The sequence below is a fragment of the Arvicola amphibius genome, chromosome 4 (genome assembly GCF_903992535.2).
Source record: "Arvicola amphibius chromosome 4, mArvAmp1.2, whole genome shotgun sequence".
NCBI classification, from domain to species: domain Eukaryota; kingdom Metazoa; phylum Chordata; class Mammalia; order Rodentia; family Cricetidae; genus Arvicola; species Arvicola amphibius.
In genome coordinates this window covers 132,395,168-132,412,736 of record NC_052050.1, presented here as the reverse complement: position 1 = coordinate 132,412,736, position 17,569 = coordinate 132,395,168, and the positions used below count along the sequence as shown (strand labels likewise).

At 42.9% G+C, this 17,569-nt stretch overlaps 1 protein-coding gene and 1 long non-coding RNA gene across 2 annotated transcripts in view; one reads left to right on the top strand and one right to left on the bottom strand.

The window, feature by feature from the left end:
* Asah1 (N-acylsphingosine amidohydrolase 1) overlaps positions 1-2,139 on the bottom strand; it is a 34,043-nt gene extending 31,904 nt beyond the window's left edge. The window contains exon 1 of the mRNA XM_038325132.2: positions 1,967-2,139. Coding sequence (XP_038181060.1) covers positions 1,967-2,044 — 78 coding nt within the window. The 5' untranslated portion in view covers positions 2,045-2,139. The remainder of the gene's footprint in view (positions 1-1,966) is intronic.
* Positions 2,064-11,365, top strand: LOC119811310. The gene is made up of 3 exons (XR_005284970.1): positions 2,064-2,500; positions 2,750-2,891; positions 7,399-11,365. It is a non-coding gene; the product is annotated as an uncharacterized LOC119811310 (long non-coding RNA).
* The last annotated feature ends 6,204 nt before the right edge of the window (positions 11,366-17,569 follow it).

The window sequence follows — 17,569 nt, the reverse complement described above, 5'->3', positions numbered from 1 at the left end:
TAAAGGTCAAGCGTTCATAATTACTATGATGTCTCCATGTCATTATTTGTGAGCCAGTGGCCAAAAGAAAAATCCACCTACAGTTCTGAGTAAATTTTTCATATTTTGAAAACCACTAAATATTTTGCATGGGCTAAGGATATAGCTCAGTGTTAAGTGCTTGCCTAGTACATGCAAGGTATTGGGTGAGCACTCTAGTGCTGAAAAAACCAATCAGGAAACAGACAATAAAATATGTTCACTTAAAAACAAAATATTAAGAAATAATAGTAACAACCAGCTCCCAGTACATGGAATTACGGTTCACAGCTGACATGAACTAACACCAGGTATATTTGTTCTGTTCATGGGCACAAACATGCTCAGAGAATTTGTTCCTTGGAGACATTGAGATGAGACAAAGCAAGCTTACGTCATGATTTTGTCCACAAGTTGATAAAGAACAGCACGTAGCTCAAAACACAACCCTCCCTTCTACTGCTAAAGAGAAAGAATGCTACTTGTAATCAGGAAGTGCTCAGCGTTCTAAAGACACCCAATCTAGAACAAATCCTGGATGGAGCCAAATTCTCTAACGAGATTTTTTCTTTAATTCGTTGTTATTTAGCCCATGGTTGAAAAAGGACTTTCTCAATCCTTCTCTTCGACTCTAAACCTAATTTGCTCAACTATTGGTGAGTCCTTTTGGTAATCTCTGGAAAAAAGGCACAGGCTATCCTAATACCAAATCCTTGAACAATCCTCACAATCCCAACCTAGCTCAGGAAATTAATCCCCTATCTGCACTGAGTAAACGTTTTGTTCTTCCTTATAATCTTTCAATTGTCTGTATGGGTTTGGGTCACGGGAATTGCTGGGCACACTGTTCTGCATCTACTTTTAGCTAAGTGTTTATTCTGGTGACTAGATAATATCTTGCCTTTTGCCTCTCTCTTTCCCTCTCTCCCTCCCTCCCCCCCCCCCTCTCTCTACCCTCCTCTCTCCCTCTCCCTTCCTTTTTTTTTTTTTTTTTTAATTCCAAAAGCACTTCTCCTTCCAGGAATAAAATAATAAACAAACTCCCACTGTTACCACTTTCTATGTCCTGCCTTTTCAACATCATGTTATCTGCCTCAGGTAAGGTACATTCAGGTTCCTAGTTCTCAACTCTGCTGGCAACAAAACAAACAGCCTTCAGGTCTATAGCTTGTTTAATAAATAAATTAATTAATAAGGGAGAAAAAGAAACAGTTCATGACATGTTGGTATCAGAGTGCTGCCAAGAGACTGAATTTAGAAATGTTTCTGAGAATTATGATGCGACCTTTGGCTAGATTTGCACTTTAGGGTTACTTCCTCTTGTATTAAATGCAAGAGTCACGCTAGTCCCTCACTGTCTCTTGCGGTTCCATAAAATAAAGTCTGTGGCCTTGCGACTTGGTCGCTCAGCTCCACGGGACAGGCATTCCTAGACGGGGCGTGAAAGCGACAGTCAGTGCTGTTTGCTGGGGGGTGGGGGGGGAGAACGGCTCCCACTATCAGAGCTAAGGCTGCATGTGACCCGCAGCTTCCTGCGTGGGCTTCTTCAGGAGAAAGCACTTGGTAACCAGACAGAACATGGCAAAGTCAACAGGCAATAATCGGTAGCTTTTTCTCCAGAGTGTTCTGCCTACAGCTGGTAGTTCAAATATTAACATCAAGATTGCAGAATGACCGAACCCTACCCAGTCGTTCACGGAGCCTAGGATTTCTCTAAAACGTATTCTCTTGCCAGAGAGCCAAAGGGTACTAAAGCAACTACGCCCGGGGCTCACAAGGCGGGTTTGCATTCACGCTCCCCGGGACCGACCCTCAGGTCCCAGGTCCCGGGAAGATGCAGCCGGCGAGCAGGTGTCTCTAGCCCCCACCGCCTCGCCACAGCTGCGCCCGCCTCCCGCCTGCGCCTGCACCTGCACCCCCATCTGCGCCTCGGCTGGAGCTCACCCACCGGCGGCACTTGCTGTGCCTGAGAGCAGGTGACAGTCGCGGCCAGGAGGACCCAGGTGAGGAGCCGTGGGCCCAGCATCTTCGCAGCTGCCGCGCCGCTCCAAGCGACTCCCTCAGCAGCGGTCGAAGGGACCACCTCGGCCGGGAGCAGGCCGCGCCCCCTACGCGTGACCAGCGACCCCGGGCCACACCATACACGGCGGGGGACGGCGGCAGTGGTGGAGGAGCCACCAGCCCGGAGCGCAGAACGTGCACCAGGCCAGAGAGGGGGCTCCGCCCCCCGCACTCCAGACAGTGGTTTCGTCCAGATTAGCCGCGCCCCGGGGCGGGGCTTCCAGCTTTGGCCAGGACTTCACCCTCTCGGAGCTCTAGGGCTGGGGTTGGGCTCTGGGTGCTGAGAGACGCCTGCGGGTGGGACCCCACTGACTCGGGAGAGGTCGGCTGCGAGGCGTCGTTCCTAAACCCACCAAACGGACCCGGAGTCTCAGAGCATGACGTCAGACCCAGTTTGCCCTCCGGGGAAGGCTGGCCCCAAGTGAGTCACCCTGTCCATCCTGCCCGAGGGGGTCACTGCCAGAGGGGCCGGTGTCAGGTCCAGGACTAGGCTGTTTCGTCACTCGGGCTCTCTAGGCTGTGAATTACCCGCCTGGGATTTCACGGCACTGCTAGTCCTACGATTTGGACTTTAATTTCTTGCTCTGATGTCCGGGATTGGAGAGATTGAAGGGGTGGGACCTTCCTCGATGTATTTGTTGAGTTACTCATCTAAAGTGTTTTTGTTTAGCTCATGGGACTTGAGCTTAGCCGAGCTGACCTAAACCTAGGACAGGTATCTTCATAGTCTACTTCTGAAAAGCAGCTCGACAGACGTAAAATACTTGCTTGGCTTTCGTACCATCCTTGGACAAGGCTCGTCCTTTAATAGGGTGAGTTACCTAGAACCCAGCAGGAAAATTTACCTTTTGGATTTCCATTTTCTGCTTCAGCAACAGACATCTCAAGAGGTTTTTTTTTTTTCAATGCTGCACTAAAATTTGTTCAGAACCATTAAAATTTTATTTAATCCCAACCCCATCCCAGTGCAGGGGGATCCGTGTGTGTGTGTGTGTGTGTGTGTGTGTGTGTGTGTGAGAGAGAGAGAGAGAGAGAGAGAGAGAGAGAGAGAGAGAGAGAGAGAGAGAGAGAGAGAGAGAGAGACTACAGTTCTTCTTACGTGTGTGTGCATGTGCGTGTGAAACTATAGTTTTAGCAGCTATATTGCTTCCTTAGAAAATCCAAACAATCCTGATGAAGGTTGGGAAATGGTAAGTTGATGTGGTTTACCCATCCAAATTTGGAGGCAGATGATAAACAAGTTGTGTTCTTTGAGGAAGTTTAGGTGTTGAAACACAGCACAGGACTGATTGACACACACTTGGGTTCCTGCTTAGGTAAGCAAGATCAGAAAATATTCACTTTTTGAGGGGCACACTGGGGGTGGCTGTAGGGCCCAAACTCGGGAGTCTGCGGCAAAAGGTTATTTTTAGTCACTGACTCTATGGTTTCAAACCAGTCTAGACGGCAAAGGAAAATACAGAATACTGCGACACACAGTTCTCTTCTGACCATGGCTATGAGGAAGCAGCAAGAAGACATAAAGTTCTTCCCTTATGAAACTTACTAGATAGGAAATAGACATTTACACCACACGAATCAGCAGAGCCCATAAAATAGCAAGCAGAAGGCTGTAAATGCTGCAAAGCAGAACGGGGCAAGGCTATTGAGAATATAGAGGCTGGGAAAGGGCTTAGAAATTTTACCATCCGGGCTGGACAGGCATTGTCAAGAAGGACAAATTTGAACAGTAAGTGGTGGGAATTAGCCTCGTGGATGCCAAGGAAACCATCCTGGAGACAGAGGGTGTCTGCGCTGCAAAGGCTGAGCCTAAACCTGAAGCTTTTCATCACAGAAATGATAAATGTTTGGGATATACACTTAACCTAAGGTGAGGACTGCATATTGCAAACAAAAGCAGTCTGCTGCACTGCACCAATGTGCAGTTTCATGCTTTATATATAAGTTAAAAATGCATCTTTAGCAAGTGAACTGCTACAACTTGGTTTTCAGAAGTATACTGCTAAGTTCAACTACGTCAGGATGATCAAGCCCATTTCTTCATGCTACCCAAAAACTGGGGAGATAATGTCTCTTCATTGCTTTCAAAATAAAAGCATTTTATAGAACAAAAGATGAACAAACCAACCAAAGAAACAGAAACAAGGGTATTAGACAGAAACTAAAGAAATCTGGAGACATGATTATCAGTTAATTTTTAAAAGTGTCCAGCGTATTCAATCCATCCCAGAGAAACCAGTGTAGCTTGAACAGAGGAATGAGGGAGAGATAAACTAAGTCAGAGGTGAAGAAAGCAGGTTAAAGACAAGAGCCAGTGTAAAGACTGGGACTTCACTCTGGGAATTTTCTGTAATACTGAATACACATGTTCAGTGTTGAAGCTGCTGGGTTAATAAGCTTAAGTCTATCCGAAGCAGAGAATCCCGTTTTTAAGTAGCTATTACTAAACCAAATGGTTACCTGATTAATTCACCTTAATTACTATTGAGAGCAATTTGAGCATGTCACAGATGCATCTTTTACTTATGAAATAGTATTTGGTAGTTAGGTGAGCTAACAAACTTAGGTGTTTTATAAAGAAAGTTTATACAAATTGGCATGATAACCATATGCACAATATCATATAAATAATTTTAAAAACCTACCATATACTAACTCTTGATTTTCTTTTTAGATAAATTAAAATTTACTTCCTTGAGAGTTCATCACATCACTGACTTCTAACCTTATCCCCCTCTTTGAGTCAAGGTTTCACCAGGCTGCATTAGAACTCAGACTTTCAAGTCGCTAATGTTGAGGTGTCTAATCTTTTTTTAATCCACTCGATTTCCAATGCTAAAAATGTACAAAAAGTCAGAACAAGATGTGACTATAGGCCGGGTGGTGGTGGTGCACGGCTTTAATCTCAGCACTCGGGAGGCAGAGGAAGGTGGATCTCTGTGAATTTGAGGCCAGCCTGGGCTACAAGGCTAGTTCCGGGACAGGCTCCAAAGCTACAGAGAAACCCTGTCTCGAAAAAAACAAAACAAACCAAAAAAAAAAAAAAAAAAAAAAAAGATGTGACTATAGGAAACTTTATAGTGGTTTAGGCATACTGATGTGTTTCTAGAGATGATATTGAAATGTATATATGGATGATTGTATATGTTTTAAAAAGGTGATTCAAACTCTCCAGAGAAGTATCAAGTCTGAGGGTTGGATAACCTGCTTAGTAGGCAAAGTCAACATAAGTTTTAAAATTGTTGATAGGGATAGCTGAAGTTCTTGGCAAGCCATAGACTTCCGAATCTCCTACCCACCATTCCTAGCTTTCCCAGGTGGAGCTTTGGTTTAAAGTAACTGTAATCTTATCTCCCCACCCTAAATGAAATATAGCACTTACCCAGAAAGTATGACTCAATTTAATAAATACTGAGTATATAACAGTTTTTACTAGAAGGTAAAATAATATTTCAGTTTGAAAATAAGGATTTTAACAGAATAATTTACCAAGTTTAAATATATTTGTTTTTACAAGCATTAAAAAAAAAGTTCAGAGGGGCTGGGCATGTTTTTAGACACCTGTAATTCTAGAACTTCAGGATTGTAGCTTTGTACTCAGCCTGTGAGACCTCTGCCATGGTCTCAAACAAATTAATTAAAGTTAATTTTGTTTTAGTTTTTTTAAGACAGGATTTCTCTGTGTAGCCCTGGAGGTCATGAAACTTGCTCTGTAGACCGGGCTGGCTTTGGATTCACAGAGATCCACCTACCTCTGCATCCAGAGTGCTGGAATTAAGTATGTGTGCAGCTACCGCCCAACAATTATAGTTCATTTAAAAATCCTGATACTTTTAAAATGCCACACATGTTTTAAGAAGTGTTTGTCTGTCTTTCAGAAAAGAATATAGATGGTAAGAGGTGGAAAAATAGAAAGACAGAAGTCACATCAAATCAGTACATTTTCTTTCTTCTGGTTGCTTGACCATGCCATGTCAGGTGTTACTTGTTTTTTCTCTTAACTTTTAGATTTTAGAAACATTGTGAACTATTCCCTCAGCCTGAGATAAAAGGACACTCTCTTCTGTTACAAAACTGAAAATCTAGAGCTCACGACTGATCTAATTGTGCCTCTATGAATGTCAAAATAAAGGTTATAATAATTATCTTTCCACTTGTACTAAGTCCTTATTTCTTTGTGAAACATTGTGAAGTGTTATTGAATCAATGATAATTCAAATATCTTAAATTTGAAGCGCCATTTAAAAAATCCTGTCCTGTTTTAACTTTTCCTTAGTGAGATATACTTCTGACCAGAAGATAAGTCATTTTTTTTCAGATATGCCAGAGCCTTGTACATTTTGCGCATGGACTTTGCCTATAATTGAGCTACATCCCTGGCCCTGAAGGTTCTTTTCAACTTAAATCCCACAATAGCTAAACTGTCCTAACTTTATATGTCACCTACTTTACATCAGTGATTGTAATTAGTGTATATGTAATAAATTTATTCTCTCAAAAAGGTTGAACATTTAATACTGGTGCTAGGACTAGAGTGAATAAATGATTAATTGTCCTCTGGAGGCTTCGGCCTCACAACAGAGAAAGTTTCAATATAGTTAGCCCGTTAGGCAGAACGACCCTCTGGCTTATACTATGCACGTTTCACAGACCTCAGTTCCAATCCTGACATGCAGCAGCTCCAGGATTTGAATGAGACACACCCTTATCCCTCTGTGGGTGGGCCCTGACCGGTTTAGGACACTCAAAATGACTCTGTTTCTCTTGCCAAAGTGCTTGGCGTAGGTCTTACCCAAATGCTTGTATCCATCAGACAAACTGATCTGAAGCCCAGGACTTGCGCTATATAGTCAAATCAAAGTTCCCTTGCTCTGTTCAAGGTTTGCGGTCCAGTGCTGCTGGCATCCATAGCACAAACTTGCAGGGAGTCACCTAAGATGAAACAGATACAGTGGACAGCGCAGTGGAAAGATCAAGAGAAACTGGGTCATTGGTGACATTGTTAGGATGTTAGATCAACCCATCTCAGAGCCTGTCTGACAGCTGGGCTCTATGTTTCCATGAGCCACTACTCTGTATTGCTGAGACCTTAATACAACTCTTCTTACTCCTTATTACAACGCTCAAATTGCTTTGCTTGCAAGGTGAATCATTGTGATGGACAGCAACCTACCTGATAAACACAGAAAAATATGCATCACCTTCTAAGTAGCAGGAAAGGATTTACTGTAAAGCTATGGAGCTTACTCCTTCCTCCACTCCTTAACCTTGATGGCCTTCTTCTGTTTTATGCTTCTAATTTTGTATTCTTTTTCTCAGAAAGGACCATCCAAATGGTATGAGCTTTGGGCCTCACAAAACGAAGACCTACCTCAGACATTTTGGGGAAGAGAACTTGACCTTTCTCTCTGAGTTCTTCCGTTCGTGTCTCCCTAAGGGAGGAGTGACTTACCTAATTAGTAGAGAGCTGTGAGAGCCATGGTACATGCATGACCTGATCTGTCCTTGGCTCTCTCATCGCATCTGCCTTCCACAGCAATATGCTCACTGCATACGGCCCTAGATGCCAAGATCCGACGGAGAAACAGTTGCTGCCTTTGCCCAATGCTCCCCAGATGGGCAGCTCTCCAAAGAGTCTTACAAATGCCGGTGTAGCATGACTGAGTGCAAATTCCAGAGAAAGCACCGTGGAAGGAGAGCTTCTGAAGACATGCAGAGAAAGTAGGCAAGGAAGGGAGGCTTCTATGAGTCCTGGCCACCAGGCTGCCAGGGATGAGGCACTGTCCCAGCTCCAGCTGCACCATGAACCTGATCATACCCCCTTATCTTAGAGATCGGCTGTGTTCCCAGGATGCAACTTGTGTTTGCCAAGTAACTGGATGTTGTGGAATATTATTTTAAGATGTGTGACATTTGTTTATGCGGTGGAACATTTGTTTTAATGATGCAATGATGTGTTGCCTTCTTTTATGTTACATTTGTTTAACTCTGTGGACCTATTAATTTGTCTGTCTAAAACATCCAACGGTCTAAAAGAGCTAAACAGCCAAGGAGAGAAGGGACCCAGCCACACAGCCAGTCATGGACTTAGAGTGAAAGTAACATATACAGAAGAAAAGGAAAAAGCCCAGAGGCTTAATTTAAATTAAGAAAAGCTGGCAAGAAACAATCCGGGCTAAGGCTGAGCATTCAATGATTTGGGGAGCTGGGTGGCGGGCATCCAAAAGAGACAAAGAGTAGAACAACCCACAACACCTGGATGTACAGACTTGCCCCAGAGGAAAGGTGGAAATCTCATTTTGGCATGAGGTCGAAGCTGTTGTGCCTGTTTCACTATTAATCAGCAACAAGACTGATCTTTAATCCTATCGAACATCTGTATTATTTCCCAGAAAAATAAGAAGTATGATGGTCACATCTAATGAGAAATGAAACCAATTACAATTGTGAAACTATTGTATAAAAAGGTATAATTGACCATATGTACAAGCACGACAGTAGGTGCTATCAAAGATACACACACCAGTAACACATGCCCAATCTCAAGCTTACAATTTAAACAAAATGCATACTCAACTCCCGCGCGAGTATTTAATGCATGTCCAGTTAGTGATTTTGGTTAGATCGGGCATAGGAACTGGCAATTGGAGGTAGGGTCTTTAGGAGGTGATTTCACGTAGGCTGTTCTTCATACTAGGACTGAAGCCTGTATAAAAAACGCTCTTCGTGCTGCCTTTGGCCTCTCCTGCCCTTTGACTTCGACCATATGAGGATCCAGTGAGGGGGCTCTTATCAGAGGCTCGAGCTCTGATAATAGACTTTCCAGCTCTAAATGGGAGGCGATTGTAAAGTTTATATGTGTGCGTGTGTGCAGTTTATACACACACACACATACACACACACGCGTGCGCACGTGCACACACACACTTATATGCATACATATATAGTGGGGGGGCTTGGAATAAAGCTTTGGCTGGCCTAGAACTTGCTTTATACACCAGGCTTGCCTTGAACTTGTGGCAGTTTGCCCAGATCTGCCTGTCTAGTGCTGGGCTTACAGATCTATGCTGTAATGCCGAGCTACAAAACCAGTCCAGTGCAGTTGTTGTTGTTGTTGTTGTTGTTGCAGCACAAATAAACTATGACATGACACACAGTCACTTTTCCAGTTTTCTTAGTGAACAGCAATTCAATTTGCCTACTTTGCTTAGGACAAAAATCTTTTGGTCACCTCTGACTTTTCTCCTTCTTGATACACACTCACTACATTAGCAAATCTTATTGGATTTACCTTTAATCTGTATGGTATCCTAAATCTAACATTGCTGTACACTGCTGTTGCCCTAGTCCAAGTTACCCATTACCCATGTAATCTCTATAAAACCAAATCTTTCTTTCCTCAAAACCACGCAGTTACTTACCTGTGATTCAGAATAAAAACCAGCACCCTTACCGTGGGCTATGAAACCATTCTGGGCTGGACTCGACCCTGCTACCTCTCTGATCTTCTCATCCTACCAGTCTGTCCCTTTTTCATGGCACTCAGCTTTCTCAGCCTTCTCTCTGAGCTCCAGGCACGCTAGAGATGGCCCATACGAGGAACTTGACCCTTACCGTCCAGTCTTGTAGCATGTTCCGTCTTAGATATACATGTGGCCCACTCAGATGCTCGAATAACTCCTCTGAATGGATCATTTCACTCCGAGTTATATAGAAGATTGCCCTGTAGAGAAATCCCTAGGTTCCCAGCACTGGTGATCCCAACTCTAATTGTTATCCCCACCTACTATTTTTCTCTTCAATTGACCGATGTCTATTTCCCTCTAGCCACAATGTAAGTTCCATGAGGTCATAGGCTTTTTTAAAAAAATTGTTATATTCTCAGTACTTAGTACAATATTTGGCATGGCTGAGATGATGTCTCCATAACATTTGCCTATAGGCAAGCCTGTGGTATGTTCTCTGTGTGATGGCTGATGGGGGAGGGTCCTCCAGTCAAAAAGCAATTCATGTAAAAACATGGCTCTGTCCTATCTCAGTGTTCTGAATGCTCACCAGGTTCCTCTAATGCAAGGCCTGTCTTCTCCGGTCACTGTGCGTGTAATTTGTGCTCATCCCTCAGGGTTCATCTTACCATGTGTCCTCATGGTCCCTGACCTATATCTCTCTACCAAATTTCTTCCTCCTGTTAATCAGTTCTCAGATATCCTGTGCTTTTCCTTACTAGTACCTTGCACACTCTAGTTATTGAACAATCACTTAATTATTTGTCTGAGGGTTGCATCATATCTGCAACACCAAGCACAATGCCTGGCATAGTGAAGATGCATAAATGCATGATTAATTGACTGACTACTTCAGGGCTGAAGAAATGAACCTGTCTAAACAACAAGGATTCACGGGCAAATGCAGTCCAACTCTAACCTGGATTCTATACACCTGTCCTTCTCTCTGTCCATCCACACTTGTTCATTTTTTTTTACTTCCTGTGTCTTATTTTCTCCATATAGGAGCTATGACATATCATATCATATAAGGACATGTTAAGGACACTGTTCAACCCATATTAGAAAACTTTGTGTTACAAATTTTAAAAATTTGTGTTACACCTTGGGAGAACTAAAAGTTATGTTTACTTCCTTGGGCATCTCTGAATATAACTGGTAAGTTTTTTCTCTGTTCTCTAGACTCTAACATACACTTTTAGGGGTTTGTTTTTCCGTCTCTAAGAGACACCCAAACACAACCAAATAAACCACAATGTACATGTTACTTGATCAGAATCATGTCAGGAAAGACAAAACCTATCCTTAGACACTGATGTCAAGGCACAAAGACCTCGAGGGAGCAAACAGAGAAATTATAAAATACTCTATAGTTAACCAATGTGATTCCTTCTCTTTCCAAAACAGATAAAAACAGCTACCTTTTTTGTTCTTGCTAATGCTATGTTAATTTGGTTTTTAATTCTCCTCAGTCTGCTGGCTAAAATGCTATTTGATTACAGATGTGGCAGGCCGTTGGAATCTGCTCTCATAGGTCAGTTGTGTTCAGTGGCATCACAGGGGCACCCTGAGTACTCTGTGATATTTATCGTGCAGGAATGAGCAAACACTACACGCCAGAGCTTTCCTCCTGGGACAGTCAGCTGTTAAACATTACCAGTCCACTGCTGTTGGTAAATCTGAGTATTTTCTCATGTACTTATAAGTTTTCATGTTTTCTTTAAAATACTTGTTTTTGTCTTTTGTCTGTTTATTAAAAAATGAACTTTCTGAAAACTTCACGATTGTTATTCTCTGTGTGTCATAAAGGTTATTCCTTACCTACTGATATGTTGTTATTTTGCTTGCATATGGTTTATGTGTACCCCCCAAAGGTTCATGGGAACTTTGTATTATGACGATATTAAGAGTTGATAGGACATTTAAAGAAAGGGGACTAGGCAGGAGGTCATTAGGTCATTAGGGACCTTGCCTCAGAATGGGTTAAGACAGCTGTCATGGTACTCTGGCTTAGGGAATAACCACACGTACTTTTGTCTTTTCACATGCTCTTAACCACTGTGGCGCCATTCACACTTCCATCATCAGAGCCAAGCACCACGCCTTCAAACCCTCCAGAGATGAAAGGTAAAGACACTCCTTCTAAAGTACCCAGCGTTACAATTACAGGAGACTGACCAGTACCAATGCATCAAAAATACATTTCCTCAGAGAACACCTTGTACTTTTTGCTCTAATTTATCTTATCTTTAAGAAAAATTCTTGAACTATTTTGTACATACAAAGAAGAATCTGCAGATAACTGATATACACAACTTGGTGAGTTCAGAGATAAACAAATGCATAAAATAATCCTTATTCCCTACATAATAAACCTATTTCTCACTCTCAAGTTTCTTCCTGAAATTTTGTTTATTTCTTGTGGTAAAAATAATTAAAGTTTACCTTCTCAGAAAAATTAAACGAGAGAATATTTACTGTCAACTGTGGACATTTTATTAGAGTAGACAAGATCCACTTACTGTACACAATTGGAGCTTTGTCCCTTTGGCGAGTACTTTCTCCAACCTTTAGTGACTATCTTCCTTCCAACTTCTGGCAACCACCATTCTACTCTGCTTCTATGACCTTGACTGCTTTCTATTCATCATGTAAATGGCATCATGTATTATTTGTTCTTCTGTATTAACTAGGTATAAAATCCTTCATGTTCTGCCATACTACAAATATGCAAGATTTCATTAGGAGTAGTACTGTTGTTATCGTTATAATTATTTTGAGATATAGCCTTGTTGTGTTTTTTGTGTATGTATGGCTGAGATACAGGGACATGCTTTGCATATAGATAACTAATTTCCACAGCACCATCTATGAATAAACTATTTCCTACAATTGTATAGTCAAAGATCAGTTGGCTGGACATGGGTTTATTTCTGACCATTCTTCCTGTACCATGCTATGTTTTTAAAGTGGAGGCTAGAGAAAGAACTCAGCGGCTGCTCTTCCAAAAGACTGGGGTTCGGTTCCTGGCAACCACATGGCAGCTAACAAATGTCTATAACTCCAATTCTAGTGGATCAGATGTCCTCTCTAGACCTCTCTTAATAACAGTCCTCATCTGGTGCACAGATACACATGCAGGTGAGAGACCCATACATATAATAAAAACAATTACAATTTTTATCACATGTATTTACTTTGTGTGTGTGTGTGTGTGTGTGTTGTTTTGTGTTGTGTAGATACACATGTATGAAGATCAAAGGACAACTTGCAGGAGTTGGTTAGCTTCTGCTGACATGTAGGTCCCAAGAATCATGCTTAGCTGGTCACTCTAGTGAGAGTTCTGAGGCCAGGCAAGGTGTGGCAGGGTCAAATTCCACAAAAGGAGGCCCTGTTAGGGCTATTTTCTGAAAGTGTGGAAGTAGATGTTGGAAAGGCTAGGACTGTGGGACACCTACTGACAACAGCTGTGAGCGTGAAGTAGAGCTGGCCCAGGAGAGAGGCCACGCTTAAGGAGGAACAGGAGGGCTGGTGCTACGCAAGGCTGTTGGAGTCCACATGATAACACCAAGATACTTAGGTAGTAGACAGAGAGCTGCAAGATTTGGTGTATGCCTTGCTGGCTTTTAGAACTGCTTTGGCCCAATAATTTCTTCCCATGCCCCCATTCCTCTTTTTAGCATGGACGTATGTATTCTGTGCCACTGTATGTTGGGAGTATGTAAACTGCTATTTGATTTTATGGTGTCATAGACGTGATTGCCCACGTCTCAGCTGAGATTGTATCCTTGGACTTTTGAGCAATGCTGAAACTATCTCTGAAAGTTCCCAAGCTCATAAGTTGAGAACTTTCAGAGATACTAAATGGATTTTGCATTATGCTATGAACATGAAACTTTAGGAACCGGAGTAGAATGTATTTATTCATTGATAGGCAAGGTAGCCTGATGGTAGAATACTTGCCTAACATGTATAAGGTCCTGGGTTCAACCCTTAGCGCCATAAGTAAATAAACCTCTTACACTGGCCAAGAACCTGAGACTGGATGAGCCAGGAAGCTAGGGGAAAACCCAATACTACTATTCTGCTACAGGAATGCAGCAATAAAATGACTCCTAAAAACATTCTGCTCTATAAAGAGATCAGTCTCACTCTGCTGTCATTAGAGAAGCTTCCTTCTGAAGTAGATGGGGAAATATAGAGACCCACAACTGGACAGTAGGCAGAGTGAGAGACCTTGGAACACTCGGTCCTAAATGGGAGGTCTCCATCACATCCTTTCCCTCAGAGCTCAGGGAACTGTGGCAGCAGAGGTGGAAAGATTGGAAAAGCCAGAGGGGACGAAGGACACCAAAGAAATGAGACCTAAACACAGCAGGTCAGATGCATAGAGACACAAAGACTGTGGCAACATGTATAAGGTCTGCACAGGTCTGGGTCTAACGGGGTCCCAGTGCTGAGAGTAGACACATGCCCACACTCCTCACCCAGAAGCTATCTCCAATGGCTCACATGTGAAAAATTGGTTTTCTCTAAGGGAGTCCCACTGGATATACAAGCTCCTTTCAAGGCACGCCCCATGTTCAGCAGTAGATGGCCAACACAAAATGAACTCAGTGGCATTTTGGGAGGTCTTATAATGCTTTGGCAGAACTTAGATTTTTCTTACAGATCCTTTGCATATAAATTACTAATTTTTAAGTTATGTGTATATGATGTGGTTCTGTGTCCCTGAGTGCAGTGCCTGCAGGGACCACAAGAGGACATTTGAATCTCCTGAAGCCGGGCAGTTTGTGAACTGCCTGATAGGAATTTTCAAAGCCAAAGTGGGTTCCTCCGCAAGAGAGGCAAAGGCTTTTAAGCCCTTCAGCTGCCTCTGCAGTCCCACCTGCTGGTAATTTATGGGCAAGACTGTGGCCGATTTAAAAGACCAAGGTTTATAACCGCAGTCCCAGAAAGCCTTTTGCAGTCTTAACTGAAAAGGGGGCTGGCAGCCATGTCCACAGGTGCCCTGATTTCCAAAACTGCCTTGTCTCTAACTGCACAGAGTTGATGGACATCATTACAACCTTGTTGAATAAAGATATTACAATAAGAACAGATTGATTATTTTACAATAGTCTATGGGGCTGTAAGTCCCGTTGGGTGCTGGGTAATTATGGTTGAGGGGTTTACTGAGGTCAGTGATGTCGGTGTGAACTCCTCAAGGACCACCAAGTCCCACCTTTGAAGTGGATCCTCCTGCTCTTGCTCCTCAGGCAGCTGTGGTGTGGGAACTGTCCTCTCAACTGAAGGAGGAAGGGAAAGCGGCGGCATCCCCCTTTGCTGCAAAAACTATGGGTGTATCAGCAGCGATGGCTGTGGCGGTGGCATCTCCCTTAACATTTTCACTTCTTCATTCCAGACTCGGGTAGCTCTTGTTTGATTTTTTTTTTCATTGTTTCAGGAAAAGCCAGTGCTTTGCTGAATAAAAGTGGTAAATGTTTTCTGAGTCTTCGAGTATGCTGTTAGCCATCAGACTTTCAGACATGGCCTGCTGCCCAGGGCACTTCTGTATGCTCAGCATCCATCATGAAAAGGTGCTGATCAAATTTAAAATACATTAGATTATGATGCAATCTTTATTCAGTTAACTAATTTTTGATATAGCTATGCATTAGTTTGTTTCCATGTTGCATTCCTCCATCTCCTGCATAATTCCTACTTGATTATTATGTGCATTTCTTTTACCTCATTGTTAAAATTTGGTTTGATAGATTTTTGATGATTTTTGAATGTGTTCATTAGGGATATTGGTCTGCAGTTTTCTTATATCTTTGTCCAGTTTTCAAATGAGTGATACTGCCCAAAATGTTTGGTGGTAGTTTTTTTTTTTCAATTCTTTAGGTAATTCATTGATTTCTATCCCTCACATCATTATTGTTCGCGCGTGGAGATGCATGTGTGCTTGCTGGTGCAGCACATACATATGTGTGTGTACATGCGTGTAGAAACCATGGAGCAACGTTGAGTGTCGTTCTTCAAATGCCATTTTGAGGCAGGGTCTCACATTGGCCTGGCACCCAACAAGTAGGCTACGGTGGTTGGTCAGGGAGCTCCGGGGATCTGCCTGTCTCCTCCTTCCCAGCTCTGGAGTTATGACTCCACCCCATCGTGCCTAACTGTTCTCATGAAGGTTCTGGGAAATCCTAATCTTACAAAGCAAGCACTTTACCAGATTTTTTTTTATCATGCAGCATTTAAGTGCTGAAATCCTCCTATAAATGAAGCATTGTTATTCTTTTATATATAATCAATTTTGCTTAGCTTTAGGATCTTTATCTGTCTTTCTCCTCCCTCTCCCAACGTTGGGACAGGGTGCTGCTACCTTAGTCATTTCAAGAGGAGTTAAAGCAAAAATAATTAAATTCATTATCACTCATCAATTAAATTATGGGTTAGGAGTGTACTGGGGGTTAGGGGAAAGCCACGGAGATGATGAGCAGAAGATCAACCAGACCCGCATAATGAGTTCCGGGCCAGCTGTTACACAGCAAAACCCCATCTCAAAACTCCAAGAAGAGAAAAGAAATTATAAATACAGTCTAGGCAGAGAGAAGACGATCCCAAAAGTCAAGTCAATCTGGGACTTTCCACGGGCTAGACCATTGTCCCAGCAAGTTATGTTGTGACTGGAGTGTCGACCGACTTTTCTTAGGGCTTCCAGTTCACAAAAAATGGCATGGAGACTTGTTAATTATGAAAGCTTAGCCTTAGCTTGTCCCGCTTGCTCTAATAACTTAAATTGACCCATTTATAATGACCTACATTCTGCCACGTGGCTCATAGCTATTGTCTCTCCTCTTGCACATCCTGCTTGCTTGGTGTCTCCTGGTGTCTCAAGATTTCTTCTCCCCAGAGTTCTTTCTCTGCCCTGAAGTTCCACCTATGCCTCCTGCCTGGCTATTGGCCACTCAGCTTTTTATTACACCAATCACAGCAATACCCCTTCATACAGTGTACAAATATCCCACAACACTGGAAGGTACCACTGAGCCTTGCAAGGAAAGAGGATGTTACTAGGCAACTCTAAATCCCTACTATGGACTGCTTCCAAACACTAATTAAGTTAGTGCTGGGTCTTATGGAGACATTTTCTCAATCAAGCTTCCTTCCTCTCCAGCGACTCTAACTTGTATCAAGTTGACACAATACTAGCCAGCACAGGGTCATACATGGTATAAAATCTACCGTATTGCGGGGACTGGAAGACCTGGCTGTGAAAATTTAATCTCCAGAGTTTAATTTGGCATGAGAGTCCCAGAAAGGAAAATATCACCACATTTAGTATTAGTCTGTGACACTAAGCAATGAAATAGAAGGTCCACAAGTATGATTCCTCTCAGCCCCTGAGTACAGTTACAGCGGGTGGGGACAGAACCACAGGAGAAAGAATGAGTATGTTTTTAGATCTAATGCCAGCTACATGGAAAGCAGGCAGGAGGAACCATTTATCTGCAGTTCAACCCAACCCTGGAGAACAGATAGAAAATTACAAATTTCCAAAACAAATACTTCAACTTCCCACATAATGCGCCTTTTGATTTTTTTTCCAGTGTGAGCTCAACTTTCAGTCCTGTGTACCCAAGGTTGGAGAATCATGCAGGATGCCAAATATTAGTTTTGAAATGTCCTACTGTCCCCGTCCATCAGGATGGATGCCATCCAGACCCGTCACCCCTACTGTCCTTATCAGGATGGATGTCATCCCGACCTGTCACCCCTACTGTCCCTATCAGGACGGATGCCATCCAGACCCGTCACCCCTACTGTCCCCGTCCATCAGGATGGATGCCATCCAGACCCGTCACCTCTACTGTCCCTATCAGGACGGATGCCATCCAGACCCGTCACCTCTACTGTCCCTGTCCATCAGGACGGATGCCATCCAGACCTGTCACCCCTATGGTCCCCATCTATCAGGACGGATGCCATTCAGACCCGTC